Source organism: Nymphaea colorata, chromosome 12, assembly GCF_008831285.2.
Source record: "Nymphaea colorata isolate Beijing-Zhang1983 chromosome 12, ASM883128v2, whole genome shotgun sequence".
Lineage (NCBI taxonomy): Eukaryota > Viridiplantae > Streptophyta > Magnoliopsida > Nymphaeales > Nymphaeaceae > Nymphaea > Nymphaea colorata.
Genome location: NC_045149.1, coordinates 18683747 through 18704134, shown reverse-complemented (window position 1 = coordinate 18704134; position 20388 = coordinate 18683747). Strand labels below are relative to the sequence as shown.

Genomic DNA, 20388 nt, shown 5'->3' with positions numbered 1-20388 from the left:
TTTTTTCTTTAGTACTTGAACATATTTCTTTTATCACCATGGTGCATGCCGGGTTCGGTATGGGTTGGATCAAATTTTTACTGTTTAGAATGGCAGGTTGCTAACTACATTTTGCTTTTCTGTAAATCAATATCTGTACTTGGGATCCAGATCCAACTATGTCTGTTCGGATATCGTTCATATCTGATTTTGATGTTGAAACATAATCCAGATTAAATTTTGAATAAAAACCCAAACTCTACGTTGATTTATTTGTACCACTGAAGTTGAACTTGGTTAATCTAAATTGACCTTCCTCACTCGTTTGTGAACATTGAGTAATCCAGATACTATGGTTGCCTTTGTTTCATCGTTGACCTGGCATTTGCAGTGATATGAAATCATTAGGATCTAACATATAACGTGAAAAAATTCATGTTACTCATATCCTCAATTTGTTTAAATTGAAAATAATCCAAAACATATCTTTTAATACGAACTTGATCTAAAAGCTAACAAATGCAACCAAAAGTTAGAAGCCGGAAGCTCTCCAGTTTTTTCTATTCTGAATTTAATCCTTTCAAACGCTGAACGGGTCAAACTTTTCCACACAAAAAAAAAAAAAGAAAAACATCGCCGGTGTTTGTATAGGTGTGAGACAGAGACTTCATCCGTCCGGTACTACCGAATTTTCTGGGGTTAAAAAAGCCACGAAAGTTATTTATGTTTTGCTTTTAATTAATTTATACCAAAGCAATTAATGATACGAAAAATTCAAGCAAGCGCAATTTGTGAAGTTTTAGAGCCAAGCTACCGTTCTTCGTGATTAAGAACCAATGAGTATATTTTCTTTTCCTTTTTCGGGTAGTTACAAACTTTTTGGAAGGAAAAAAAAAAACCCAAAGTTTTGCTAATGAAAATATAGTTCTGAGATGCCAGTGCACTCGTTCCGCGTCATCGCCTTCACGTTCTTGCCGAAGTTGGTGCTTTAGGTCGATGAGTGGCATCGGTCAGAACCACCACTTTCGGCAAGTCTGACCCGTTGATACATCTCAACTGATCGGAACAAGTCGATATCACTTGCCGGAACGAAGAAAGTTTTTATGTCAACTATGATGGGGAAGCCAATGTGAGTAATTAAAAAGAATAATAATAATTTTCTGAAGATCAGATTTTTTAACAGTTAATAAGAAATATTTAAAAAGCACAGAGACAATTAAAGAGAAATAAAATGAATATAATCGATAACAGTATGCGTTTCAAACCAAGGCTTCATGGGGAGACGACATGGGAATGGATGCCCAACCCGAAGATCGCGGGTGGCATCCCCAAGGTGACGTTTTAATACTTGTAACTAAATACTTGGGCGTAAGTATTTAGCAACGGATACCTTTTGAATAGAGTTTTTGTTTTGCCTTCCATATACCTCCATTTCTTTGATTGCCTAAACCTTTGTTATAAGTATCTTAGTACCATGTTTGTTTGTACATGAAACTTAAATACCATTTGTTTTAAACAGTAGTTCAATAACAATTATTTTAAAAAAAGATGCAAGCACTTCAACAGTACCAAAAAAAAAGACAAGAGAAAAAGCCTTCGAATTAGTCTCTCACCTATTTTGGTAAAACTTTATTGCTATTGTTAGAACTAAAGTTTGCATCTGAATGTTTAATTTCGGGATGAAACTTACCACCAAATATAACTTTTATTTCACCTGTACACTAAAGTTCCAGTTATTCAAACGACCGTCATTTTCCAACTGTGGAGATTTTTTTTAAAAAAAAAAAAAAAAACGAAGTGACAGCACCTGATCACGTTGTTCCTCTATTACAAAACGTCTGATCCCTAAACACTGCAGCGGTGAGCGGTGCCTCTCACTTCCTTACCAATGCCAGCTACTATTCACGGTCAGCGGGTTACACGAAGCAAGCATGCGAGGAAACCCCCAAATAACAAAACTGCAACCATTTTATATCCATTTATTTGCAACTTTCACCTGGAAAAATACTATTACATGGAGCCCCAATCCTATACTCCACACTAGTAAAAAACCATAACCCTCCTTACTGCCAAAATTGCGTTACCCTAAACCGGGGTTTCGCATGAAGAACGTCTCAGTTACTTGATGACGCCACCAAAGCCATGTGCTCGATCAGATCAACAACTCGGTTGCTGAAACACAAAAGAAAAAATAATGACAATAATTAGCCGCAAAGCTAAGATCAATAGGTGTAACAGGTCCCCTGATTCGTTATCATCTGAAGCTGACAAAGACATTAGGAAGACGTTGACCCTTCAAATTTCTACAGTACAAGTCAAGCGAACAAGCCATGCTAAGCATGCAACGTCGTCTGAGAAGTCTATGCGTTTTGGATAGAAGCCTCCCTAACCAAGGAGACCAAAAATGGCAAGAACCAAAAAAAAAATTAGCACAGAGTACCTCGGGTACAAGAAACTCGGTTATTCAATGCTGTCTCAATGAATCTGCGAAACCAGCCCAGTAAGGAGAGCAAGGAAAGTATCATATCGACTTCAGTTCGTTTGATACTGAAATATGGACAAGTCGGCACAACTTTGCATCTACTGAGGTACTAGGAGTGATTAGGCATAAGCTTTTAGATGATACTTAAATCGATTGCCAACTCCAGATAGGGGATGGCCGGCATTCTCGGTTGATTCAACCAGCATATTCACTACATGTTTTTTAATGCTTTGTTAATTATATATCTGCCATGAGTTAAGACGCCTTAGTTTGTATAAAGGCTCGCCCAGTCTTCGGGGTGTCAAGCTTTGCTGATCACCTAGGCTAGCTGGTTTTAGGCGATTTAAGAATGCCTAAATATAGCCTGGATGCTTAAGCACTCAATAGCCTTGGTTTTTTCAATTGACAATCTAAAATTTTGTTCTTTGTTTTCCTCTTATTTTTTTCGAGACAAATTTAGATTTTCTTCTGCTTTTGTCCAGTTTTTTCACCTTTTGTTGTTGGCTTGTTGCCCCACTTGCGTCAATTTTGCATTAAAAGTATGCGTGTGTCCTTACACGTGGACTTATAATTATAGTTAAAATCCAATTCATATAATATCATATCTTGAGTAATTTATGTTATTCCAAGTTTTTAAGTCACATACATCTTATTAACCTGTTTATTTGAATTATAATCGAGAACACATTTTATGCCAAGCAATGCTAATAATATCAAAAATTGATGTTCCTCTTTTTTTATTACTAATTTTAGGTATTGTTATAAAATTATAATTTTCGAAACTAGAATTAGAGGATTTACTAGTTAGCATTCAGAAAATGGGCAGATTTTGGGTGCTCTGTTACATTCAAAAGTATTGACATTTACTTGTAAGCTTTTCTTCACCCTATATAACTTGTAAAACTTTAGTTGTTCAACTTCGTGCATTTGATCTTTCAAACTTTTAAGTATGTTTATTATCATATCCGATGCCTAATGTATTTGTGTCATCGTTCATTTTAATTGTTTTATTATAAGTTGATAAGTTCATTATTGGTACATATAAATATTATATAGTTTTATCCCTGCATCCTTTAAAATCATACCCATGTACCTAGCAACCACATTTTTATGGCACTGAAACTGCGCAAACAAGCGAGGCTGATTCATATTTAGTTTCTAGCATTCCCAAGCAATTATCAAATTCTTTTCTACTGTTGAAAACTGAAAGGTTTATTTGAATCCTGTAGACCATCATATGATATTTCATGTGTATTAACTTTAACAATATACACTACCAAACGACCTTTTTAGGCCAATTGCAACTTTTGACACCGTATCAGATGATATGCATAAGCATGTGTTTGTCTTTGTCAGCAATTTTAAAATTAAAAAAGAGGAAACCATGTTTTCAATTTTGTTTAATTTTGAAAGGTCTATCATGAATATGCATAAACTAAAAAAGGTCAAATAAAAATGGAATCCAGAATGGTACCTGTAACCCCACTCATTGTCGTACCATGACACAAGCTTCATGAATGAATTGCTCAAACCAATGCCAGCTTTTGCATCAAAGATGCTTGACCTGAAATAAAATCACCATATCAAGCAACTTGATGGTTTCATAATTAAACCAGCCAGCAATTAACAACTAAGCATTTCCACGCATACATGCATAGCCTGATGGCTGACCTCTGGACTACAAGGGAACTTTATTGTCTTTACAAGCATTCTGTAAGATCCCACATGAGATTGGTTTAGTTGGTCTCTACAAGCATTCTGTAATATCCCCCTAGTGACATCGCTCATATGCAAACCAGTCACAACATTTTGCCCCATATTAACCTTGGTATGGTAAAAGGTTTGAATACCTAGACATGGTTTTCTGGGAAAGGATATTAACAAATTCTTGATTAAATAAAGATAAATTTGTGTCCATGCATGTACAAGCTTATTCAATTAAGGTGTATAATTTGAAGATTCCAAAAAGATTTGGACTAGCACAAAAATAACCCAAAAAAAGCCTAGTATGTGCATTTCATAAACCAAGTACAAAAGAGCCCCATATTTGAGACGGTGAAGAAGAGTCCTATCTCCACCACACACTGGCTAAAAATTCGTTTCCTTCTTGGTGCGTGCCACTTGGTCAATAGTGACTAAAGACTCCCTTCTTGGTTGATGCCTCTTGGTCAACCCTTGCGGCTTTGAAAATGTTCACTTTCATAGAATGCGTGGCCATGCATGATAATTTTATGTGTTCGCGCTTGAATAGGCATATGCCTTTGTGTGTGTGTGTGTGAGTATTGCACGGCCTTTTGGTAACAATGTATGCCCTATTACTATCTTGAGTAGATTGTGAAATGCTTTAACCAAAACTTTCCTGCTTTTAGGGACCAATGGGTGCTATGCGAAGTGTTGCAATTTTGGCATCAAAATCAGAAAGAGTTCATCATTCAACGTATACACATTTCATTGTGTTTGCTGTTTTTGTTGTATTTAGTTATTGGAGGATGTGAAATTGAAAATAACAGTGATGTTTTTGTTTCTATTTCTTCAAACATAAATAATCTGAAGTTGTGTTGATGATTCACCTGCTGTCGCCGACAAAATCATTGGAGACCACATCTTCATCCGTGTACCCAAGAATGCCCTTCATGGGACCTTCTGAAGCAGCCCTGGTGTCATTGCAGTTCATTAGCACATAGCAGATGGTCATTATGTAGAAATTCACCATGTTCCACAACATATAAAAATCGTCCAGAAAATGACAGCTAAATCATAAATTTTTTCCTGTGCAACAGAGGAAGTTGAGACTCCCAAATACAATATGAGAAACAAAACCAAAGACTTCACTTCCCAGAAGGAGACCTTTCTGATAATGCAACATTGGCTAGAGAAGCTATAAATATGTCAAATCAAGAGGGATGTTTGCCCATGTAAAATATATATATATATATATTTTGCTCAGACAAACAAACCAAAGGCTTCACTTTCCAGAAGGAGTTCTTTTTGAAATGCAACATTGGCTAGAGAAACTAAAAATATGTCAAATCAAGAGGAAAGCTTGCCCATGTTAAAAGAACAAATTTTGCTCAGACAAATGAAACCAAAGGCTTCACTTTCCAGAAGGAGTCCTTTCTGAAAATGCAACATTGGTTAGAGAAGCTAAAAATATGTCAAATCAAGAGCAAGGCTTGCCCATGTAAAAAAAATTGTTAGCTCCTCTAGAGCTGGAACATCTATACTGGAAAGTTAAAGCAGTGAAGCCCATCTTCATAGATTTCAGAATTTAATATGAACTGTGAGCCCATGCAGCTATGAAATTTTAGCTTCTTTTACATGCTGGTGATCAGCAAAAATTGTGAAAAAAATCAGCATTCTTTGTGGCTCACCTTATTGCTGCCTTTACGGCCTCATATGAAGCTGGTCTCTCCAACCGACAGGTAAGATCCACAACAGAAACGTTGGGTGTTGGAACACGGAAGGCCATGCCAGTAAGTCTCCCATTCAACTCAGGAAGCACCTTTCCCACAGCCTGAGAATAAGCAGCAAAAAGGTGCTACGATTAGCTTAACTGCTCAAACATAACCAACCCGAAGTAACCAATTTGCTGCAAGAGTATGTAAACAGTAAAGGCTGAAGCAGTATTTGCGATCCCTAATGAAAAGTTAGTAAGTATTTCAAGGAATGGCCAGTAGATAAGAAGTTCAGCAATACAGGAATGCACTGACCAAGATAAGAACAATGTGGCATAAACATGACAATGCTACACATTGAAACTGGTCATGAGATGCTGAAAACACATATACCTTGGCAGCACCAGTGGAACTTGGGATAATATTCTGCCCTGCTCCACGACCTCCCCGCCAGTCCTTCATTGAAGGACCATCTACAGTCTTCTGTGTAGCTGAATTGGGAAAACCAAGCATATTATTTAGAAACAACACTGAAATAAAACAACAAGCATGAGAAAAGCAACTAACCGGTTGTAGCATGTACAGTAGTCATGAGACCTTCAATAATGCCAAACTCTGAATGCACAACCTGCACATAATTACCAAGAAAGAGTTATTCTTGCTTTCACACTTGCCATCTTTCTTCATGAATGAAATATATCGTCGCACACACCGCTGACTGAAAAGAGATCCAGCCAATACTAGGGGGAGCTGACAAAACCTGAGCTCAAGGCCAGGCGGTTCCTTGGGTGGCTGAGTAGAAGCCATACACGACTCATCTGAGAAATCTTCTAAGCAAGTGGAGAAAAAAAAAGAAAAAAGAAGGGACATTCTACAACCGAACATTCAGTCAAATCTAGATTTTACTACAAATGCCAACATGATTGCTTCAACCAATAAGAAATCAGACCTTCTAGACCTTATTAAAGCTAGGAGCCTAGGATCTAAACCCATCTAGATCTCCTTTGCAAGGTTATAACCAATTAATCATCACTCCAAGATAATGGTTTAGTTGAAACTTGACCACTGGAAAGCCATAAGATGGGTGAAGATCCTACTATGCATGGCACAGGAGTACACAGACTATAGTAGAAGAAATACATACTTTTGCAAGAGGAGCCAAACAGTTGGTCGTACAACTTGCATTAGAGACAACATTCATTTCAGGTTTGTAGCTGTGCTCATTTACACCCACTACAAACATCGGGGCATCAGCTGAAGGGGCAGATATCACCACTTTCTTTGCACCTGCCTAGTAGCATAAGAAATTAAAGAAAATGAAATAATGTTCGGTTGTTCACATGATATAACAGACCAATACAAATTTCAACATCATTACAAGACCTGATTCATTACCTTAAGATGTGCAGAGGCCTTCTCAGTTGTGGTGAAAACTCCAGAAGACTCAACTACATAGTCAACACCATGAATGTCCCAAGGAAGCTCTGCTGGGTTCCTGTATGCAGCCGGTGACATGGTTAGTAAAATAATATAATCATGAGCATTAACTTTTTGTTATAGTCAAATAAGAGACTTGAATAACCACAAATATGCAAGATTAGATAAGATCAACCATGGCATCTCAGACCTGGTGAGGCAAGCTCTTTGCTGTCAAACTTTTTACTGATGAGGAAAACTCATGACTGTCTTACCAGCCCCAGTAACAAGAATTGGGGAGAGAGAGAGAGAGAGAGAGAGAGAGAAAATGTAATAACCTTTTATTAGAGACAAATATCTTCTTTCCATTGATCTCCAAGGTCGAGTCGTCCAAAACCCTAACAGTTCCTTTGAACCTTCCATGTGTCGAGTCATACTTAAGCATATAAGCCTACCATGAAAAACAAGGAGACATAAAACATCATTTGTGAAGTTAACAGGTTACATAACCAAGAAGAAACTACAATGTAGATCTGAAGAAGTACATCATAATGTGACTTCATGAAATAAGTTGATTGAGTAAATACGAGGACTATGTGAACTGATTTATACTTTGTCCAAACAACTCAATTGATAATTCACAAGGTGTCACATGCAAAGTTACTTTTTCAAATTTCAAATACTAGATTCTGACATTAACTGTTCATACTTCATACAACTCAAACAATTTCTTTGTCTCGGTTAAATGCTCAAGAGCGAGCATTTATAGGAGAATGATAGAGAAGATTGTTTGTCTGCAGATACACAGACATATATATGAATATGATCTTTACTTTTGGGCATCTAATTTGTAGGTTCATGACCTTTTTCTGGCCAGATTCTAAGCATTTCTCAAAAATTCATCTACGCAGATGGACCCAGATCGTCCAAAATTATAAGTCTGATCACTAAAATCCAATATGTAGACCTCAGTCACACGGGTGCGCCAAATATGGTAGCACACCCGCATCAACTCGAGTGCAGGTGCGGCCCGACACAACACCCGATTCGATTGGGCCTCACAGCACCCGACTTGGTCAAACAGAATTGGTTGCTAATGACCACACCCATTCTTCTTTTTTCTTATCTTTTTTTCATTTTTTTTCCCTTCAGCTATCTTTCCCTCTTCTCTCTCTCCTCCCCTATTTCATTTAATAAAACTTTGAATTTTGTATGAGATTAAGATAACCTTAATAAAAAAGTTTAAAAATATAGACAAATAAAATTACTTATGTAACATATCACATATATATGTGTGTACATATATATATACACACACACACACACACACACACACATATATATATATATATATGCATATATATATATATATATATATATATATATATATATATATATGCTCTCGCCACACCCGCACACAATTTTTTTTTAACTTGCCCCATCCCACACCGGCACCCGCACCCATGTGACATAGATGTAGGCTGGATTTCATGAAATGTGAGTCCAATCCATTGATTTTGTTGTTCTTTAGCACTTGTTAAAACCTGATGTACACACACATATACAGCAGTGTATTCTACCATAGGTGCACAAAGGCACACATACACACTTCACACAACAACCATATATGTACATACATATATATTGGAAGACAAAAGTTGAGCCTATTCTACAATCCAGGCAGGTTGCTAATCCTGCCTCTCTGAATCCAAAGAGTATATATGTGTCTGCATGTGTGTATGTGTCTGCGTGTGATATCCACACACATACACCATATATATATGACAGAGAGAAAGACGTTACCATATACTTAGCATCAATAAAAGGGTCGTTCACAGCAACAACATCAACACCATGTCCTTCTGAAGCCACACGCAACACCAGCCTTCCAATGCGGCCAAAACCTAAGAAAAATGAGTATGACAATATAAGACTGTCATAGTGTCATAGAATCACATATTAAAATTGTTAACGTTTTAGAAGTTTTAGAAGTCTTGAACGTAATTGTATTCTCAGGATGAAGCAGAAGAAGCATAAAAACATACTCTATAATAAATGAACCACAGTGAAAACTGAAACCATATATGCAGTCACATCTTTCTCTCTCCAATGTATGTCATGAAAACAATCATTCCCAACACACACACACTCCTACATGCAAACAAGTACGGAGGTGAACATTCTTTCAATTTCTTTGCCAGTTTTGTCTTTCAAAAGTTAAAACTCTATAATGTAAGACTGATGCAACAGTTAAACAGGAAAAGAAATATCATCTTCTCAATGAAGACACTAAACAATGTATTTAGAGGAACTTGCAGCACATATCAGCTCCTGTGATCATTATAGATGACTTTGGTAGTTATGCCCACCTGCGGTCATTATTGTTTTCAATTGTTTTTCAGTTGTTTTCAAAATTTCAAATTGTTAAAGTTGTCAATCTTCCTAAGATAATTTTAGCCCTAGAATGCCAGCTTGCGTAGGCACTCAACTGTGCCCTTTAGGGGAAACCATGCCCAAGTGCTGACTAGAGCTTCTGACTACCTGCAGCACATGCCTTAAGTGCCTATTCATTTTCAATCCCTTTTTTGAGCCACAGGCATGGTAACCGGTCAGATCTTAGTTACAATCATTTTCACAAATGTCGTCCTCAAGAAAATTTCCACGAGAATTTTCTTGGGTACTTTTCTCCAACATTGCTTTTCGGCGATGTAGTTTTTTTGGGGTAAATCTCAAGAGAATCTCGATGTGTATTAACAATTAAAAAAAACGTAAAAAACCTTTAAAAAATAAAAAAAATCAAGAAAAAATATTAAAAGCTCGGGAAAAATCACAACAAAATCGCAATAAAATTGAGAGCTTTTCATTTTTGGCGTGATTTTCAAAATCTCACAATTTCTGCCCATCTTTTTGTTTTAATTGATTTCTCGTCTCGTCAATATCGCAAGAATTTTGCGATATCTGTGACACTGGCTATGATTCTCTAGAATAAAAGGAACTTATAATAAATTACATATTTGACCATCAGATCACAATGAAGAGAAAAACAAAAAAGGAACACACAAAAAGAAAGAAAGAAAGTCAAAGCAAAGGAAATGCAGACAAATTTCTAAATGATAAAGGGCATTAGCATCAAACCTAGAAAGTCCATAAACAAAAGCATTGAACTGCAAAAATGAGATTAAGCAGTACAGAAGATCACGACAGAATTTCCTTACCATTTATGCCAATCCTCACAGTCCCACTGTTTGCAGAACCTAAAAAATGTAACGACAACAATAAGACAACAATGGTTCAATAAGTGCTCTTCTTTTTTAACTTCCACTAACGAAAGAGAAAAGAAGACCGTTTACTCACTGTTAACTTTTGGAGGCATCTGAGTCGCTGTAGACCTTATAGGCTGTAAACTTCTAGCATTGCGAGACCTAAACAGAAGAAAACATGGACTCCAATAATATCACTGCATGAAATAACCACCACAGACTTTCTCCCAAAGTAAAAATTATTTTGAGAGGTAAAGAAATTTGCAAAAGTTCATCTCAAGGATGTATAAGGAGAATACCAAAGTGACTGTGTTGTCTTTCAAACATACAGACATGGAAGAAAGCACTTACTGAATGGAGGCAGCATTACCAAAGTGATTTGTGTAGCCCAAGAAGTTATCTTGGAGCCTCCCCTGCTGCAGCTTAAGCTTATTAAAGCAAGCCCCCTGCCAAATAATAAATGTTCAATGACCCATTGAAAATATAATTGTACCATTGAAAATGGATATGTTTGGTCAGCATACATTATATAAGGACCACACCATCAAACTACTCAAGCTAGAAGGTAACACAGGTTCCAATTCACATATCTCGAAAAACAAAAAGCCAGAAGATTTCAATTGCAACATGTTAACTGGATTAGATGCATAAACACAACACAAATACGCTTTCTTTTCTTAAAGTTACTTAAAGGATCAGTTTTTTTTCTTTTGGAAACAAAAAACAAATGAGCCAAGAGCAGAACACATAATTCAAAAAAGATGAAAAATAATCTCCATAAGGCTTTCTTACCAGTGAATCTGAGTTAAAGGAATAGCTCGACTATCTTACTTTGAAACTAAAATAAACGTACAAGACAAAGGAAAGGGCCCCAGTATGTATAATATAGCCAGTAAATCAATCTAAACAGATGACCAACAAAACCCTAAAAGAAAAGAAAAAATCAGAAAAAGTACAAACAGAAACCTAAAGCAAGTAAGAAAGGCCTGTCTGCAGATGGCAAATGATTAAAAACAAAAACACAACGCACATGGAGGAGTCAAATAAATAAACATTGTGCGCATGTGGGAAAAAAAAAACAAAAAACAAAACGATATGATTCACTTGAGACATTGTAAGGTGATGGATGCACAGATGACTTTGAATTTAAAAGCAAATAGAACTTATAACATAAAGCAAACAGATGATGAAGTGAATCTACAGGAACACGCACGGACATGACAGGAGAAAGCCTGGAAGTGAAAAAAAAAGTCCTAAAAGTTAACGCCAGAATTTCTGAGGAACATCCTTGAATGCAATAACTTGAGACAAGGACGGAACGGATCCCAGAAAAAGAGAAGATCTATAACCCGGTAAAAGAGAAGATCTAAAAAATACAATCTGAAGACCTCACTAAGCGCACTCGAAAGCGTAATCAACTCGCACATAATAGAAGCCGGAACTCCAAAATGAACAAAAGGATCATCACATTAACAGGGTCAGACTGAAGAAACACTCTTAGAACCTCGCAGAAAGCGAAAAAGAGAACAAACAAGCATCAAAAGCCTTAAAAGAAAACAATCATCAAATAAACAATAGAAACCAAGAATTCATTGTGGATCACGTCCGTCGAAACAAATTAGCACAAATGATTTAGAAAATAACCAGAAAAACCGCAGAATTCAACATTGCACACACGTCACGGGACCACCAAAACCAACAGTCTCTTCACTCAAGTTTCGCCCGATCCAACAACGATATCACACGCTGGTGAAAACATCATTCTCCGATGGGCCATGTAAAGTATCCATCCACGCCTTGGCGTCCAGCAACCGCCGACATCATCCAGCATCGTATTGGCAGAACACTCTACAAGGGAAACGGCGTCCGGGTGCGCACGAGCGAAAAGATACAGACCAATTGAAAAGAGAAGAACGTTACGTTTCTTACCTTAAGAGAGGCCATGGCGTGGGATCTGGAGTCAGCGACAGAAGACGATCTGATCATCGGAGATGTCGCCATTTCCCAAGCTCGACGGAGAAGGAAACGCAGGCAGCAATAATCAAAACAAAACAAAAGAAGGAACGAAAGAATCAATCGCAGGGAGGCTGCCACCCGTGAAACCTAGAAACCGCAAGATGAAGGAACGGACGGAAGGCATTTATAGGTGGGAAGGGTTGGCGTGGGCTGCCCCGAGGACGAAAGAGCGAGGGAAACGCCACCGACCGATCTTCGCGCCTTTGGGAGCTCCTTTAAATCCTGACCATTCCTTTTGATGGCGTGGCATCCAACACCCCAAAGCTTGCGAGTAGTACGACGGAAGCATAGTTTCAGCTCTCTGCCCGAGGTTGGTGGCCATGCACTTAATTTACTTAATGACCCTTCATTCTCCCCTCAATCCCTCGCATAATGTGTTATGAGTAGATGTCTTTAACGGGAATCGTTTGGAATATCTCTTGCCCTTTCCTTCCCAGGAGAAGAACAAAGGCGCGCACCCTGGAGGCTCTTCCAGTGGATGTAAAATGACAGATATGTCCTTATTCTTGTCGGGCCTTTTCGGGAAAACTTGTAGAATTTTCTTCGTCATTTCTGATATCTTCCGGACCCATTTCGGTCATTTCTAGCCCTTCAACGGCCTTCTATTTTTCGCAATTTCTCGGGGTATAGTCGTCCTTGTGGAAGTCCAGCTCACCTTTCACCCAGCGGTGCGGTTATTGACTCGGTCCTCGCGCTGGTTCCACGACCGAACCGTACCAGAACTTGTGTGTTCGTGAACTTCCGATCACCGGCAATATCATTAACTTGGTCGTGAATTTCGTATCTCTTGGATCCCGAATTCAACCTACATGATGGGCATCGTGTTGGCATTTGTCTTGGTCTGCGTTTTGCATTTCTTTGTGGGGGAAGCTTTGATATGCACCGTTCTTCTTCCTTGCCTGTCAATATCATGCACAGTTTAGCTTGCTGGAGACTGTTTAAATTAATTCACAAAAGAAAGATGCCCTTCGAATCTTATGCATTGTTTTGATCCAATTTCATCCGTAGGACTGTGATTTGCATAGTTGATTTGATATACATGTCGATTCACAAGTTTTGGATTTCCCGCGAGCAGAATATATAAATAAAAAAGCTGTGTCAGTAGAAATTAAGGCCAGTTTATGTGCCATGATACAAAAAAACTTTGGTTGGTGAGGTGGGGTCGAACGGATGCAATCAAATAAGCAGCCATTGTTTGATTCTTATAAAAGTTGGCTGCATTATTTGACAATATATAAGGTCGTTGCACATTAATTTAATTTTTCTAAACTGGCTGCCAATTATGGCCTTTCTTTTGGGTAGGTGCTTGCATAACTTCGTCTTGAATCTGTCTTAAGTTGACTGCAAAGATTTTCATTGGCTTCCCTACATTTCAGAGTTTGAACTACTTGAATTGTCTAAGTACCATTTGCCAAGAGCTTTCATATGAAAACAAGTTTCTTCACAATGCCAAACAAATGTCTCACTACAAAAAGCTGAGGATTTACCGACGGTTGAAAAACATGGGTAAAACATGGAGATGCGTCCATAAACGTTTTACCGACGTCCATGGCGGTCGACGATGTAGATAATGTCGTTGAAAAACAAAAATATTGTCGATGTCAATAGACATCGGTAACAAAACTTTTATCTACATGTGGTGGCCGTTAACTTTTATCAACATGTGACAGGCATCGGTTTTTACTGACACTTTGTAGACGTCGTAAAACGTTTTATCAACATACAGATGGACGTCGATAATATATTTATCGATGTAATTTCATGTGTCGGTGAAGATTTGTTAATTTTCTTTATTGACCTACAAAATGCACTACTGCAGTACTAAGCCATCTATAAAACCTTGCAGCATTTTCTGTTTTCTCTCCATCACCATACCAACATTATCATAATAGTTATCCATGTTAGAATGCACTCAGTGTTCAGTCCCTTTATTTGTTCACATAATATCATAAACAAAAAAAACTTGAAGCAAAAAACATAAAATCATTGTGCTCAAACAATATCATAACCTAAAACCATTTACAAATTGAAAAAACTTAAAATTAAGTTTGAGCAATCTAGCTTGTTATCGTTTAGATGTCAAACATTGACGAATAACACCTTCAATTGCGCCAAAAACTTCAGTAAACACCAGTGGGAAGAAGATGAAGGAGAAAGGAAAAGAGTGAATAAGAAGAAAGAAGAAGAAGGGCTCTGACGGAGTTATAGAGTCGAGAAAGCCTTTACCGAAACGTAGGATGCATGGGGAAAGGTATATTTTAAAATGTCGATAAAAGTTTTACGGCAACTTTTACCAACGTTTTACAAGTCTCAGTAAAGGTGACTTTTAATGATGTGAGCAAGACCACATGCAGTGAAAGCTCAACTTCAAATGACATCCTAGCAACTAGGGGCAAAATCAGAATTTTTTTTAGGGGCAGGCCAAACAGTACGTCGGGCCAAACTAAATTTTTTTAATTTTTTTAATATATATATTTTTTTCTGCGCTCACTCATGGCCCCCCTCCATCTGCCCTGCTAACAACACACGTTAGCAAAAAGTTATTTTCTAGTGACGTTTTTTTTTTAGCAAACGTTGGTCAAAATGACATGTTGATCGATGCTTGTGAACAGGACGTCAGTAAATGCTTAACTTCAACGACATCCTACCAGAATGTGTTGATGAATGCTACTTTCATCAACATTGTGTTCTGAACGTTGGTAAAAATTAATCTTCACTTAAGTCTACCTTTCATTCGCGTCGATGAATTCGTCTTAATGGATTGAACCATGCTAGCACTTCTGCATAATAATTCTACCAAGGATGCAGGGGCGGAGCCAGGATTTTATTTAGGGACGGGCTGACAGTCCAACTTCTGAATCTGGGTAGGGCCAAATTAAATTCAAATCCAAAAAATACATGGTGTAATTAAAAAATTATATTTTTTTCAATGTAATTTTTTTTTTTCATTGGCCAGGGTGGAGCCATGGCCTAGGCGGCCCCCCCCTCCCTCCGCCCCTGCAAGGATGTCTAGCTTTCCTCCGCTTCGGTGAGTCCCTCTTAGTGGATTGAATCACGCTAAGTACACTAATTATTTTGACGGCCCGATACCCAATTTGATCTCAAGGCAAAGAATAACCAGTTGGGGGATGGGGTCAACACAGCACCCGTAAGACAAGTCAATTCATGTGGTTTCTTAAAGTCACTTGCGAGATAAACACCAGCATTTTGTGAGATAAACACAAAATATATATGCATGATCATCATTAGAACCATCATACTTGCTGACCATTGATGAACTAATCAGATTAACCAACTGAAGTTGGCTTTAGTCATTATGTATTGAACAGGGGCAAAAGCTTATGTGAGGGTTGGGCGATAGTAAAAAGTCATAGCAAAACTGACAAAATCATCAAACCAATTTCAGATCACTTGCAATCATAATAAACAGGTCATTTCTCAGTGTTTTGAGACAATTGTTTACTTAATTAAATCAAATACTTATGGCTTCTTATTGAAAGATTATTTATTTATTTATTTAATGGACTATTTCTCGTTTGGCAAGACAAGCAATAAATGAAAAATGAATGAAAAAAAGCCAAAAAGAATGTTCGACTTCTCAAGGGGTAATAAAAAACAAACTCAAGCTTGAATATGAGTAACACCTAAATTAGGTGTGTAAAAAAGAAAAAAATAATAAATAAAGAAACTAAAGTTCTAGTGATATACTGCTGAAAGTTGAGTGTGTTTGTCAAACAAAAAGTTTCCCTTTTTACTTTGAGTGTTTTCGTAGCAAAAATTTGATCCACAAAAGCAGATTAACTTTTTCTTCTTTTTTTCCGACACATTTTCATGAGTACCTGCAATTTGGCACGAGGAGCGGAAGCTTGCCTCTCTTCTTCTTGTCTCTAGAGTTCAAGGTTGAGTCAGAGTATAAGTGTAGGAGCACTGTACCTTTAACTTAGTATTGCATTCTGTCTTATAAAGGGCTTATTGGAGCAACCACACTTTAACAAGTTCTCAAACTCAACAAGCCAATACAAATGTATCGAATTTTCCTTCACAATTTTCCGGAAGTAACATAGCTAGTCAATCGGCAGGTCGGTGAAAGTTCGAATTGTCAGTTGAATTTTGGTGAACACTGCTTCTTTGACAGATGCACAACATTCTAATTAATTGAGGAGTTTATGATTGTACCGCTGTCTACCAAGAATTTCCGTAACTGTGGAGCAGGAAAAAAAGCTTGTGCTTGTTAGGGGTATCTCTTCCTCGGCATTTTCTGAAAATAAGGTCCGTGGTTGTGTCCTGCCGAATTCCAAACTTAAAAGCTCCCGCGAAATCCAACGCTCTATAAGCGCGGGCAGTGGATATAAGAAGAAAAGAGGGGGAAGCCAGTGAGTGAGACGTTACGTCTTCATGCTTGCCCTACCCTCTGGACACTGCGCTACACTAATACAGAATTCCAGTAGAATTTGTGCTTTGATTAATCTGTGCTATTCTACTGCTAATTTGGAACCACACCCACTTCCCAATCCCATTGCTCTAGCATCACGGAACCTCAATTCTCTAAGAAAATGCAAACAATTCCACGCTTTGGCGGTTGTCCTGGGGCTCTCTCAAGACGTTTTCGTGGCTACCAAGGTCATCTCTTCTTACTCCTATTGCGAAAATCCGGTCGCCGCTCGTCGACTGTTCGATTCGGTTCTCCGAAAGAATGTTTGTGTCTACAATTCTATGATAAGTGGATATGCTAGAACTGGGTTTGTTGATGAACCCGTTTGTTTGTTCCGTGAGATGAGAGCCTGCGGTTTGGAGCCTGACCACTATACCTATGCTTCAGTGATGAAGGTTTTCAGTGAAGTCCAGGATTTGGATGGTGGGAGAGGTATTCATGGACTGATTGTCGCCAGTGGATTTGATTTGGATACCGTTGTCGCAAATTCAGTGATGAGCATGTACTGTTCTTCGGGGAGTTTAGCCAACGCACAGCAGTTGTTTGATGAAATGTCTCACAGGAATTTGGTGTCCTGGAATATTCTGATTGCAGGATATACGAACTGCTATGATGGTGTCACTGTGTGGAACTTGGTGAGGCAGATGCTGGTAGAGGGAATCAAGGTCGATGATTTCACTTTGGCGAGTTTGTTTGATTTATGCGGGAATTCCGAGCACTTGAAATTTGGATTAGAGATTCACGGTTTTATTATTAGGAATTTGTTGATGTTTGATGCTCATGTTAGTTGTTGTTTGCTCAACATGTACGCAAAGTGTGGTAGGTTGGAGACGGCTAGGCGGGTGTTTGATCACATGGATAAAAGAAACGTCGTTTCTTGGACTGCGATGGCATCATGTTATGCTCAGGGAGGGGACAGGAAAGAATGTCTGCAGATTTTCCGCCTAATGCAACTCATGGATGGTTTGAAACCCAACCGTGTCTCTCTAGTAAGTGTCCTCCCTGTCTGTGCATCTCTGGGTGCTTTACTAAAAGGGAAGCAGATTCATGGTTTTTCTCTTAGACATGCAATGAATTCAGATGCTTCTATGTGTAATGCATTAATAGACATGTATTGGAAATGTGGGAGATTGGATTATGCAGAAAGTGTTTTTCATCACACTTCACAGAAAGATGTGATTTCTTGGAGCTCAATGATTTCTGGTTACGGGTTTCATGGACATGCAGAGGAAGCTTTTACTTTATATGATAAAATGCTGAAGCTGGGAATCAGACCAGTCCACCTAACATTTCTAGGTATTATATCAGCATGTAGTAGATGTGGACTTATTGATAAAGGATTCGAGTATTATAATTCAATGACGTTAGATTTTGGAACTATTCCTTCTTTAGAGATTTCTTCATGTATGATTGACATGCTAGGAAGAGATGGGCAGCTTGAAAGAGCCCTGGAGTTCATAGAATCTATGCCTGTAGACCCTAGTCCTAGCATGTGGGGTGCTCTATATGATGCTTCTAGGCGTCATGGGAACCTTGAGATTGGAAATATGATCTCAGCAATGCTTTTAAAAATGGAACCAGGAAATCCATCAAACTACATTGCTCTTTCCAACACTTGTGCAGCTTCTGGGCAATGGGATGATGTTATTGAAGCGAGAAGAGAAATGAGAGAGAGGCATTTGAGGAAAGTTCCTGGCTATAGTTGGATTGCAGTTAATGGTTAGACCTTTTCTCTGTTCTACTGCAGAGGTATACTTGTGTTGGGTCGTAGCTGAGCATCTCTAGACCATCTCACTAGAGATTAAGAATCTACTTATATCACAGGGTGACACCAGAGAACAGCTTGACTCTATGTTGCTTTGTGCTGGCATCAGATAGCTTCAATTGAAGACCTATGAAGATAGAAGCTGTGTACCAAGATTGCTCGAGGCAAGCTTGCTGGACATATTTTTTTTTCTCTGATGAGTACTCCAATGTTTATACTTAAACACCTGCACTCTTGACGGGCAAATCTCGGTGAGCCCCTGACTGCCTTTGCCTTATGAAGACAACATCATGGGAAAACTCAGGGTGCTGGCCAAGTTGGGACTTTAGCCAGGTTCTTCATCCCAACTCCCTTGATTAACATTTAAAGGTGACAATTTGAGTCTTGCAGAGGACTTTTATCTAGCCCGGGTGATCATGGGACATTCACATGGGTAAAAAAGTTGGCCTCTGATACTGAATGCTATATAACTGTAAAGTAGACTGTCTTGTGTACATGTTGGGCTTGTTACCTCAAGATCTCTTGTATTACTGTTGTCTTGGCTGTCTGGAACTAAAGAATGCATAATTTAGCACAGACAAGAGCAACAGAGTCTCTCTTCCATTTTCTCCTGTGCTAGAAATTAAAAAGTCCGCCTTCATGTCCCTAGCGTATCCAATATTTGATGTCTTTATCGGTTGGTTTGACTGTTTCTGTGGGATTCTTATCAACATTGTGACAGCAAACTCGTTATCCATTGGGTGTCATCTATTCTTTTCATGTGCATCTTTCAATGAATCTGCTTAAACCAATTGTATGATTATCTCCTCATATTACAATCAGGTTACCTCCCTACTTGCTCTTAGCAAGATCATATTTCAAGAATAGCGACTTGAGGCAATGATGCAACTAGTGAGGTAAAACTGAGGCGCATCAATTGCTGGGTGTTCTTTCAGGCTCCATGAAATGATTTAGATTATGTCTTGTTTTAGTGCAGGATATGAACATCATATTATAAGAGGGATAAAAGGTTTGCTAGTGGCCCTTTGTTTAACTAGTTGAAGCAGTTGCTAGTTGCAGTATGCATATTGCTGTGCTTGTTTGATTGACTAAAAGTGCAAATTTGCTATTTCTACATTATTTTCAGTTTTTATTCATTTGGGAGGCTAGCTACCCTTTTTGGGCATCCATTTGATGCACCCACTTCACAAGAAAATAGTTATATGTGGATACACATCGACCAAACTTATCCACTAGTACTTGTTTCTTGAAGGATTAGAATCATAATGTGAAGGAGCTGAAGTATCAGATTCTTAGTCTCACGAATCACAAATCATCATGGTGCGATAGCAACAAAATTATTTGCCTCAGTTTTTTAGGATTTAGAGTACTCTAATATGGTTTTACAAAAGAAAAAGGAAAAGGAAAGAAAAGCAGAAGAGATGCATAGATTGGACCTAGTTCCTACAATGATAGATATAATGCAAACATAATTCCTGGTGACTAAGTTTTTAGGCCCTTTCTTTGATTCTGTACCGTGCAAGTCATTTAGACTGAGAAATTGCTTGGGGTTCCTCACTTTCCAAAGAGCAGCTCAGAGCATATAAACCATGACCTGAGTTATCTATTTGGAGCAGTTTCTTACCCTTCTGAACTATAGTAGT

General features: G+C 38.2%; 2 protein-coding genes across 2 annotated transcripts; one reads left to right on the top strand and one right to left on the bottom strand.

Annotated features, from left to right (window-relative positions):
* Positions 1-1929: 1929 nt before the first annotated feature.
* On the bottom strand, positions 1930-12691 carry LOC116266280 (glyceraldehyde-3-phosphate dehydrogenase GAPCP1, chloroplastic-like). The gene is made up of 14 exons (XM_031647428.2): positions 12462-12691; positions 10884-10978; positions 10627-10694; positions 10488-10526; positions 9076-9176; positions 7611-7723; positions 7252-7351; positions 7001-7147; positions 6424-6484; positions 6250-6347; positions 5833-5975; positions 5032-5115; positions 3936-4025; positions 1930-2151 (listed from the first exon to the last, which is right to left on the bottom strand). The coding sequence occupies exons 1-14, from the start codon at positions 12531-12533 to the stop codon at positions 2094-2096; spliced, it is 1269 nt and encodes a 422-aa protein (XP_031503288.1). The 5' UTR covers positions 12534-12691; the 3' UTR covers positions 1930-2093.
* A 4001-nt stretch (positions 12692-16692) lies between these two features.
* On the top strand, positions 16693-19504 carry LOC116265432 (pentatricopeptide repeat-containing protein At2g13600-like). The gene has a single exon (XM_031646024.2). It carries the CDS (start codon positions 16944-16946, stop codon positions 18702-18704), a length of 1761 nt encoding a protein of 586 aa, XP_031501884.1. The 5' UTR covers positions 16693-16943; the 3' UTR covers positions 18705-19504.
* Positions 19505-20388: the final 884 nt, after the last annotated feature.